At 37.5% G+C, this 12,077-nt stretch overlaps 1 protein-coding gene across 2 annotated transcripts in view; it reads right to left on the minus strand.

Moving 5' to 3' along the window:
* Positions 1–1,431: 1,431 nt before the first annotated feature.
* The window catches only part of TRIQK (triple QxxK/R motif containing), a 68,245-nt gene continuing 57,599 nt past the window's right edge, over positions 1,432–12,077 (minus strand). For both annotated transcript variants that reach the window (XM_048286733.1, XM_048286732.1), the window contains exon 6: positions 1,432–6,666. In XM_048286733.1, coding sequence (XP_048142690.1) covers positions 6,553–6,666 — 114 coding nt within the window. In that variant the 3' untranslated portion in view covers positions 1,432–6,552. The remainder of the gene's footprint in view (positions 6,667–12,077) is intronic.

Here is a 12,077-nt window from a genome sequence, read left to right on the forward strand (position 1 = left end):
GTTAAAACAGCCCTGCCTTAAGTAGAGAAGCATTGTACCCTAGCTCATCTTAAGCTGAAGAAGTCATCAAAAGGGAAGTAGGCAAAATCCCTGAGTTTCACCATGCTTGCAGCTCTAAAATTTCCTCAGGCAGGAAAGGATAAATTAAGCTGCCCTGAATTCACAATTTGCTGTCCTCACCAAAACAGAAAAAAGTTTTACTACATTACACAGTAATAGCAACTTGAGGCCCCTTCAGCATCAGCCAGGTGAGAGCAGGGGAGATAGCAGGTCATTCCCCAGCCACTCCTTGCAAAAGGATAAGGCAGCAGGCCTCATACTACCAAAGAGCAGTAGGCATGAGTGTGGTATTCTGTGACTGGATAGGAGTACCACAGACAGTAAGAGAAACAACTATGCTGAAGAGTTTCAAAAGAACAACAAAAGACAATTTTTCTGGCACCTTCCTGAGAACCTAATAAATAAAAGTGAAATGGCTGAATGTCTCAGCATCTATTTACTTGTGGTAACAAATCAGGCACATTAATGGTAGGACGCTCACCCCGTAGGTTAAGCTCTGCTCTGTTCTTTTTGTAGCCTGTCCAAAGCAATCCAAGACTGCAGTCCTACTCTAAACACCAGCAGCTCCCCACTGAGCCGGAGAGATGCTTTAGGAGTGCAGAATCAGCAAAAGGGCTCCCCTGCCATTTCCCTCAACATCCCTCCACTCTGCTAATAGTATCACAGGAGAAGGTGCCTCTAGAGAAATGTGGACCTTGCCAGTATCAGAACGTTTACATTTAACTCTGTAACAGACACACAAAAATACTCTAGCTTGGCATAATGTGACTTTCTTCACACGTGAAGGCAGCAGCAACTACTCTGTGTAAATCCCCAAACCCTGTTTCTTTCTTACCTAAACAAATGACCCACTGGTCCAAGAAGAAGCTGCTTTGCTCCTGACACCTTTATCTCCTTGTGGTCCTTTTATCGTCCTATGAAAAAGAAGTTGTTGTGGTAGCTCTGATTTTATATCAGACGTATCTCTTCTTGAACAACATGGTGAGATGTGAGGTGGTTGGCTCCTGGAAGAAGTGGCCATTTTGCTTTGATTTTCTCCCAGTCTTGTTTAGAGGAAGTGTGATAGAACATCTGTTTGTCACCAAACTTCAAACTCCATACTCACCTCCTGTGGCTGCGCTATTTTAAATTCCTACAATATCTTTGTGAAATGGCAAAAGGAGTACTAAAGATCATTATGTTGCTCAGCTTTTCCATGGTTCAGCAAAACAAAGCTCTTTGTAGCTCACATTTGTAACTGATGTTGATGCCTGAGATGTGGACACACACTTTTTAGGGAGAGTTTGGGCAAGGCATGAACTGTGGTCCAGGGCGGACAGCTCTTATATGCGGTTTGTAGCTATGGAGAATAAGACAACAGAATCAAGCCTATTGATTGACTAGTCACGTATTTATTTGTGGTTTTAACATGCAAAACCAGTATAACAATCACGGAATTTAGAAAAAATGTAGCACTGAAAAAAAGTATTCATGCAGAATGAGTATTGTGCTTGAACTATCCTCCACAATCATCAGTTAGTCTGTCCCAATATTTATAGATCATCATTACAACTGCCAAAACTGGCAACCACCAGGATTGTTGTCTCAATTAAGGACAGTAAACAGATTGTCCCATTTTTTTAATGAAAAAATCTAAAATGTAATACTTCACAGTTTAACATGTTTATTCATTTAAACGAGCTAAAAAATAGTGGTGTGACATCTGCTTGAAAGACACTGGTACCTAACATTTTGGCTGTCTCCCCACTAATTTGATTGTGATTAAGGGGGGATAAAAGGATGAGTAGAGGATTCTGTCAATTAAATGAATTGATGAACTGCAAAAAAATTTTTTTCACTCTTGGAAATGTGTAGAAAGAAATACATCTACAAAAATGCATTACAGCAAACTAAGAGGATGATGGGGAAAAGTACTGCAAAATATCTCTGCTGGCTCTTTCAGGGAAAAATATTGTAAGCGTAAGATCACAGACAATCTTTGCCAATTTATTCATTTCATGGCTTCACTTCCTAAAGTGCAGACATAATCCACTGTAAAATCTTTTAGGATGCAGTTCCAACATCACATTTCTGCTGTCTTATTGATGTGCCATATTGTTATTTTCTTAGTCATAAGCACCACTAATTACTATGCTACTGTAAGTAGAACTTGAAATGCGATCAAGATCTGTACTATCTTTTTTGTTGGCACTCTAACTTGCCTACTCTGCTTTTCAAGTATAGTCATCTACAGAGAATCATCCCGAATGCATTTGACCTTCACCAACTGGCTCAGTTGTGCCTTACAGGCACAATCCCTTATCAGTCATCACTCTACTGGGAGCTGCTAGCAACATTTTCCTTCTTGAAATGGCAGCATTCAAAACTTGGCCCTAAGTCAGAAGATAAGCCTCTTCCATGGTAGCAATTTTCATGGAAGAGGCATGAACAGTTTTGTAGGTCTTTAACTGTGCTTTCCTTTAGTAGGGTTGTTCCAAACCTATGTTTTCAAACACAACTTTTAGGTCAGCTGCTCTAGAGGACACCTAAGTAAACAGATGACTTTGCTTGTGTCATAGCTATCTGCAGTTATGTGCTGCAGCACTATCTCCCAGTCTACATGTCATCCCTGCTACAGCTGGTCTGATGCATGGAAGGAGCTATTTCTGATCCTGAATCACGATGTCTATATGATATGCAACAGTGAACTTTAACTAAAGCATTCTTCAAGAAAAGTTTAAATGTATCTCTAGGGTCTATTAGGGAAATGCTTAATGTGCCTCCTAAGCTTCCAGTAAAATATGTTTATGGACTCTAGGAAGTCGAGCTAGAGCCTTTCCTTGGCAATGTTCACTAGAAGCACTAGTAAAAATGCTAGACTGAGGCTTCTGTCCTGAGATGGTCTACATGCTAGTTCTTCTTTTGTAGGATCAATGGGAAAAGAAAAACGGCCTAGGAAGATATACTGAGCAAAATCACTGCTGGAAGACTGTTATGCCTTCCTAGCCAGAGATTCTTCCAAACAAGACATCTGCTCCCACCCACAGCACAAGGACTCAGTATAGGCATCTCCTCCACAACCTCTGCTAGAAAGAAACTCAGTTTACTCCAGGAGGGCAACAACACTACTGATGTCTACCTTTTCCTACAGGTAAATACCTTTGAAAAAACTCATTAAGCCACATTTGCCGTGTAAATTATTTGATCAGCAATCCTTATTTGAAACAAGTATATAGAATTATTTATTTTATAATAAAAAATTCTTGTAAGACTGAGGTGATAGAGCTGCATGGATCAACTGCAGAAAGAGATCTGATGCATTGGTATTGGGTAGGAAGCCAAATGAAGTTCTCTTCATTGTCCTTTAAGTATTCATAGGCCACATTTAGTTTTAATATGAGCTTAGGGGCCAGAACTGCCTAAAATAATCCAGATATTCTAAAACTGACATCAGTGCTCACTTTTTAACATTGTGCTGTTTAGATTGCTTTAATGTCATTTCAAACGCATACATAATTCAATGTGTTCAACATTAATACGAGAACCAAAATAGAAAAAAAAACATTTCTTAATAAAATAAGACACTGAGCAACTCATACAAAGATAGATGGTCCAAAATCCAAAAGGTATATTTCAATCTCAGATATAATTAAGGGCAAAATAAACCACATGTCCCATTAGGAATTATTGTACTGATAAGAGAGGAAGTATATTTGTTGCAATATTGACCATGTATTCCTATGTACACTGAACAGAAGTCTACCCAGTCTAAGCAAAAAGAAATTTTCCCCTTACATGAGACTATCCTTCTAGTACCTGAAGGGAGCCTAGAAGAAAGATGGACATTTTACAAGAGCATGTAGTGACAGCACAAAAGGGAATCGATTCATATTAAAAGAGAGTAAATTTAGATTAGACATTAAGAAAAAATTCTTTATTCTGAGGGTGGTGAGGCACTGGAACAGGTTGTCCAGGGACGCTGTGGATGTCCCATCCCTGGAAGTTGGACGGGGCTTTGAGCAACCCGGTCTAGTAGAAAGTGTCTCTGCCCATGGCAGGGGTTTTAGAACCAGATGATCTTTCAGGTTCATTCTAACCCAAACCATTCAATTAATTCATGATTCCATGATCTTTCATGCAAATGAAAAGACCTAATTCAAACAAAGCCAATAGATAAACTGCAAACTGTGGGCAATATGGACTCATAAGCCACACATAGGGAAAGCTGACAGAATCTCATATATACGCACTTCAGATTTGGTCTGATTCATAGTCATGGGAAATGGAATATTCCTGTTCTAGGAACTTCATGTTCACAAATTTGACAGTAAATTGCTTGCTTTTTAACACAACCAACTGAGAGAGCAGGTTACGAGATGACCTGCATGAAGGGAGTAACTACACATCTTTCTCAGACCACACATGACCCAGAGAGCTATATGCTGACATTAAGAAAGCAATCTTCCCAGCATGTTATAGAACACAAAAACTGCTAATGCAAAGTAACAGGAGAGATGTGCAGCTTCTGCGACATGTGGTTGGGCACTGGTGAAGTGAAAGGCATGTCACATCCAAGGAGACAGCTTGTGATATGCTTTTCCCTCCACTGGAAGTTGGGCTATGTGTCAGATAATGCTTCACCATAAATTCAACATGTTGCGAGATGTTTGGTCAAGTGTGCGACTAGCACTGGACTATAAGTCATATGCATGCATAAATGTTAGGATTTTGTAACAGTCATAATTAGAAAATGAGATATATTTGCATATATATGTTTCTCTTTCATATATTTTTTGGAAGACTGTTGTACTCTGAATTTCTAGAGGCGCTGTTTTGCATTGCATAAAGTGAATGAAGACGATGACACATACGAAGTGGATCCTTAGAGACTCATAATGTATATGGTCATAGTTACTGTATGTTTTAAAAATTAACTGTATTGATCCAAGTTTCTTAAGTGCTGATAATGGTACTGTGTCAATTTAAAAGAAATATATTTTCCATTATAATATTTGCTGCGATTTGTATTCCTTTGTCTTCAAAATCGCTATAAGAAATCTTAGGTATCTAAGGAACACGACAGTAAATATCTCAGCTGCAATTAAACCTAACATTCAGCTCTGAAGCTGATACCAAAGGCAAAGCCAAGCTAGTGCACTAACTCCAGTATTATGAAAACTTTTCTGGAAGTCAGTCTGCCTAAATTCCTTGCCACATTCAGCACCAAGGGCTCTACGTGTTTCTTGATATGAAACTCAGAGAAGGACTGACCATATTTTTAAGAGGATCAAAACGGAGTCTTTACATCCACAAGCTGAGTTATATACCAAACTCAAAGCAGAACAGGATAAAGCCAGAATTTTAAAGCTCCCTGCAGCTGCTCTGACACACCAAATTCTTCAAGTGGCTTCTGGCTATCAAAAGGAACAAAAATGCTATCTACAGTGCCTAATTTGAAAGGTAATTTGCAAGAACTGGAGGATGTAATGGAGCCAAGAGTTACCAATTATTAGTACACTGGAAAAAAAAAGTGTTTTCTTATTACTTACAATCTCTCACATTAGTTTGATGATTAAAATGACTGTTTAGCTGGAAAGAAGTGTTTTTATACAACATGCCCCTAGCAGGTAGAGCAAGTTGATACCAAAAGAATCAGGAAGAGCATAATTAAAATACAATTTTGACTTTATATTAATAGTAGACCAATACACTAATTAAAACCAACATCGACTAAACTTTCTATTTACACTAGTTCAGACAGCACAGGAGGCAAAGAACTGTGTTTCAGAAGCATATGTGAATGTTAGAGCTTCTGTCATCCAGGTGCCATTTCTAACAGAACACATGTGTGCTGAACAGTTGGCAAAAGAATGAAAAAGATTACTGCAGATACATGGGCACACAGAATCTGGAATGACAGAAAATTAAGTCCATATAGAAGGTGACAGACTGCTTGTAAGAAGGTATTTTTTTCCTACAATTTCTTCCATCTTCACGCATGTGCATGCATGCACGAGAAAGATTAAAAGGGAGAGAAAGGATGAGGTGTTTTTGATATATTTTAAACACAAATGAAGAAAATACTTCTTATTTGGTATTTCTGCTTTCTTTTGGGAAAGGAAAAGGAAGCTAATTTGGTTATTAGGAAGCTCTGATTCCTAAATTTGGCCAAGGCAGACACTCCTCCTGTGAAGTCAGCATCAATACCCATGATAATAGTAGCACCTGTCTTTTGACATCAAAGTTCTCTGCCTGAGAAAAAAATAATGTAAACAATAAACTTCATCTATTGTACTGTTGCTCCTGGCTTTGGTGTTAAACAAAAACACTTGGCCAGGCATAAGTGTTCTTATTTTGGAGACCTGGAATGTGACCGACATATTGCAAAACGTTCTTATGAATTCGGACTGCAAGAAATGGTATTGTTTACTATCTTACAGTAAAGGGGACTGTGTGCTCCTATGTAGTCTTGTTGAAGCTGAAGAAATCTTGATGATAGATTCATTACATCTGCTAGTTTTCATCTGGATCCAGATCAAGGTCAACTTCATTGGAAACATTAAGATAAAAAAAAGCATAGAAAGCCAACAAAAATACCAGTATAGCTGCAAGGACAAGGGCAACTTCCTGTAGAAACAAAAGAAAACAAAAACCTGTTAGAAATAGTACCATCTTTTCAGATTAATCATGACTAAATATTACTTGCCTTCTATAATGCACATCAAAATAACATCACACATATAAAATTGCATCAGGCATTGATGTTTTAATGATTTCTCTACTGTGGTTACCATTTCAGATGTTGTAGAATCCATTCACTTAATGAAGATTTTGGTGAGTCTGCTGTACCATCAGAAAGAGACTATTTAGCTTAAAAATCTTTAGTCTGACCTAGAAATAGGAGCTTTATATCTTATTATCCTATTCCTTCTTTTTTAAAGGAAAAGACAGAATTCACAAACCACAGTTTTGAACACAAATTTAAGTTATGAATTTACACTGTGAATTTTGATGTTTTCTAGCAATATGTTACTGCTTTTTGCCAACAAATTTGTAATTTTTTAATGAAGCAAACACAGTATGGTGGAAGCCAATGAAAATTGCTACCTCTACCTCCCAACCTCCTGGCATGCAGTACAATATGGAACTACAAACTCCTTCAGAATTGGATCAAACTTTTCTTTCTTCCGCTCTGCAATAAGGCAAAAAGCACAACAATTTGCACTTGCCTCTCTTCCCATAAAATATTGCAACTTGCTGCATCTTCCTTAATTAACATAAAAGAGACTTCCAAAGTATACATGATTTATAGCAGCTTTCAGAAGCAGAAAAATGTTTTTGTACTACACATACTCATTATGTGGCTGCCTATCATCTTAAGGCTGGACTCTGTAAAAATATAATAAATTATTGTATGATCATCCTCTTTATTTTCTTTCTTATATTTCTTTCCTTTCTATTTCTTTCAAAGACACAGTATTTCACATTTTAAAGTTTTTATTTTTCTGTAAGGCACAGCACACTTCCTATAGTGTTGACTCTTGTTTTGCTAGACAATGAAAGATGAAACTTGAGAAAATTCCTTCTGTCCCTTCAGCTCACAGAAAGTGTGACTCTACAGCTAACAACATCTACTGCTTCACTCCTGACCATCACAATGTACTTTTAAGAGTGTGCACTCAAGATGCTCCAAACATTAGTACAGTCCAAACCTCACTCTCCCTCTAAAGAAAGAAGCCAAACTTCCCCTCCAATTCTCAGCTTCATGTTAAGCTATAAAACAACTACATCGGAACAATCCCAAAGTACATTTAAAATGAGAAGAAAAAAAGTTCCGTGATTTTATGACAACTGATATGAATTGGTACAGAAGATGTCACATCAAACCTACTCTGTCAGTGGGACTGAAAGGAGATGCCTACACTGAACCAAGACAAGACACCATTTACTGTCCAAGGACAGAATCTGGCCCTCTTTGGTCTAAGATTCATTGTGTCCTTTAAGACAAGCCAGGTGAATTCTTCCCAAAAATCACCATTTCTTCCCTTAGACTAGAAGGGAGTGCCGATGGTATCTCTGGTGTGCACTGTGGGATTAATCCTACCCAGCATCTCTACATTGGTGGTGGCTTTGTACCAGCATTGTGTGTCCACTGACACGAAGGAGTTAAAACTGTGCATTTCATTTTTTAGCCCATAATCTGGCATTCTTCTTTGGAACAGCATTTCATTTGCATTTACATGAATGCATTATATAGTTTATCAGAATGTTGGATCAATAATTCAACATATGCCATCTAATAAATTTTGAAATACTACTGCCTAGTTGGCATATGTTCTATAGGAGCATATTCTTTATTCTATAGAAACCTTTGCTTTATATTTTATATGGATGATTGAGATGTACTTTAAATTTGTTTTACCACATTAAAATTGCTCCTGCAAATTTGCTGAGGCTGTTGGCTACAGATTTCAGCTACATTTTCCTCTTAGAATTGTACCATCCTCTGAACTTCATCCTCCTGATTCAAATGATTTGATTTTAAAAAAAAGTACATCTAATTCACTAATATATTAAAGGAAAGTGATTTTTGCTTTGTTGCAGTTGCAACACGTCAGTATCTCACAAAAGGGCATGGCAGCATCAGACAGGTTTCATTTATTTCCTTGTATCCACAGCTGTGCTCCCAGACCCATCTGGCCACACAGCTACTAATCTTAAGAGGATGTAATAAACAAGTGACATACAACTGCAGGCTCCATCTGCTCAGGAGAGTGGACAACAAAACCGTACAATGCAGGAACCATTCACACTTGACACAGAGAGCAAATTCATTCCAGTATTAAAAAGTTTTTCCCTTGTTTGGATGCCACACTTCCCACGCTTTCTGCTTTACAATAGCTTTACCTTTCCCCTCCCTTCTCCCCAGTCTCCCTTACAAAATGCTGTGGTAGCAGCAGCAAACTTTTGAGGAACCTGCATTAAAGATTTATTTCAAAGGAAGTGGAATTGGGAAAATCCTGAGTTTTATTCTCAGGCTGCCCAGTAACTGCTGGAGAGCAGAAGTTCTTCAGTTCCTCTGCCTTAGTTTCACAATGAGTAACACTGTGATAACAATACTATTTTCCTTGCACAGCCATTGGGAACTGGGTGGCTGGATCAGTATTTATTATTCCTGGGAATGAAAAATCTTAATGAAACCCCAGGTTGGAGAATTATGCAAGAATCTTAATTTTGAGTTACTGAAAAAGGCAGAGTAACAAAAATCTAAAATAAATGGCCTAACAAAGTACATCTGGCTCTCAGCTAGGGATATGCAGTCTCTTAAGAATTGCATCCAGTTTATGAACTTTTATAAACATGAAGTTTGCAAGGTAAATAGCAAATGAGATCCTACACCACTATACTGTATTTGCAACAACAGATATATATTGTCATTTTGTTTTATACTTTTCAGGCTTTGCTATTTGTATTTTAAGTCATGCATAGAAATGAAATGCTAAAATACTCCCCGCTTGGCATATATAGCTCCCTTTCTCTTGCACTTTATGGATCATCCCCGTCATCTTCTGAAAAATCCATTTACGCAAAGGATTTCACCATGAATAATTAAAGAATATAGAAAAAGTCCTATAGAAATAAAATGATCAGAGGGGTTTTTTTCTCTTTCTTTTTTCTTTTATATCATGGTACAGAATACTAGGAAACAACATCCCTCCTCTCAAATCCCAAAGTACAGTCAAAGAAGCCTTTAAAAAGGAACAGAATTTTCTATTTTATTCTCTTACATTTACAATAACATATGTAGAACCCTACCGATTTCAGTTTAAGTTTTACAGAAACTTTTCATAAAGGAAATGCATACCATTACAGCATAATGTAGATTTAATTCTCCTATCATTTTTTGTCAGTTTTATGTCCCTCATGCCAAAATACTTGGATTATGTCCTCAAATTCACCCTGATGGAGCAAGTGGCAGAGCTGGGATCTAAACAAGATTGATCAGAAGATGGGGTGAGGAAAAAATGTAAGCTATGATAACACAAATCTGGACACTGTGTATGGCAGCATCATACCCTACACATATAGAGAAATATAATTCTTCCAGGAAATTTCAGGGCGATTTTACATGTTTTTTAATTGTCCTTCAAAGAGAATCACACCTTTTTTACCTGAAACCTGCTTAAAACTAAGTGAAAGAGTACCACAAATTGCTCTCTTTGAAATGCTATACTATTCCTAGCTCTTTCTGAAAAGAGACGGAAAGAAAATCAAGCTGACCAAGGACACCTGTAAAAATAAATATATATTAACTTGAAAATCTTTTTATCTCATATAGTTTTTAACTAAACGCTTAAGGTGGATATTCACTGCGCCCATTTTTTAGAGTTTTAACTAAACCATATTTAAAAATAAATGTTTACTTCCTTAATGCAGGACATTCTACAGCTAACAGAAGGCAGCAAAAGTAATTTATGAACTTTTATCCACACTTTTTCAGTTCTAATTTTTTACTGTAGGCGGAAGAGAGATCTTCTTCAGGTGGAACAGAGATCATTGTTATCTCAAATAATGAGAACAAGGTACTATTAGAGAGTCATCAAAAACACTCGGCTATATGCCTACAAAGCAACAGGATTCATTTTAATACAGCTAAATGCAAAATAATATATACAGGTATCAAAGATGAAGACAGTACTTATAAAGTGCAGTACTCTGCCTTGAAAAACTATGATTCTAAGAAGGTCTCTGGATTTCAGGAGTAGCTACTCCATCAGCGTGATTTCTGGATGTACAAAGGTGGAGGAATTTCCAGCAGGGAGATGACCAGTATTTATTTTATCATAGAGAAGAATGAGAGGTAGTTTGGTTACAGCATATAATTATATACACCTTATTTGAGTAAAGCATTTCACAGTGTGAGGTCCTTCTATCCTGTTTACAAGAAACTTTCAAGGCCCAGCTGCATTTAGGTAAGTTCAGCCTTGAACTAAGATGCCATTTTCTAGGAGCAAGAATGATTGAACATTCTTCGGGAAAATATGGACTTCCATAGCTGCGAGTCTTTTATCAACTGATCTCTCTCCAAAAAGTACAATTTTATTTAGCAATTGTGAAGAATACTTCAACTCGGGCTTGTGTGAAAAGAAGGACCTGGCTGCCAGCCTTGGAGTCAGCAAACTCAGCTCTCCTAGCTGTTCCTCTCCTTCAGGGCCATAGGAAAACTCAGATTATTTCCACAGTCAATGTTATATTCTGAACCCCTGAAGTATCAGGTTACTAAAAGTAATAGCATCCTATGTTTAACTGCTCAGACTTTTTTATATAGCATAAAAAGTTTCCTGATGTAGAAATTTTCCTCCAATTGTATTGATTTCATTTCTGGGACTTGAGGTTTTGCTGTTGTTGATTATTCTTTGAAGGGTTACAGATTTGTCCTAAGTAGAGACATAAGAAGGCTTGAGAAAGATGAGCTACTGCTCCAAGCTGGTTCAGAAAATCCTCCTAAGATTTTACTTGGTGCATCTTCTTCACACCTCAAACCACCATGATTACAATACATGTGTTCAGGTCAGTCAAGGGTCTGATTTTGTTCTTTACTTTGTATGTGTTGTTTCTCCTCCCTTTCATTTCAAGGTCAGGGGTCAAAGCCTGACCACTGGGATAACTGGGAACATCACACTTTATTCACTGGTGGCACATTAAGCTGCTCTGCACTTTGTGAGACACGTAAGTTGTTTGAAGACCCAGTATTTTGGTCATTAGAAAGTGCTCGGACTTTGCAGAAAGTCTTTGGATGAAATTTTATGATCTGTAACATATAGAAGTGCAGATCAAATAATCTAATAGTCTCTTGTGGCCTTAATTTCTGCAAAGCTATGAAACTGTATCTTGGCAAATATAGTTGACTAATTTAGCAGATTATGAACAGCATGAAATCGGAGAATACCCCTTGCCAAAATACACTAGGAATGTCTTTTTATCTGTATCTGTATCTAACTTGTTCCAGATGAGATAAACTCTCCATAGTGAGGTAG

The sequence above is a fragment of the Corvus hawaiiensis genome, chromosome 26 (assembly GCF_020740725.1).
Source record: "Corvus hawaiiensis isolate bCorHaw1 chromosome 26, bCorHaw1.pri.cur, whole genome shotgun sequence".
In the NCBI taxonomy this organism is placed as follows: domain Eukaryota; kingdom Metazoa; phylum Chordata; class Aves; order Passeriformes; family Corvidae; genus Corvus; species Corvus hawaiiensis.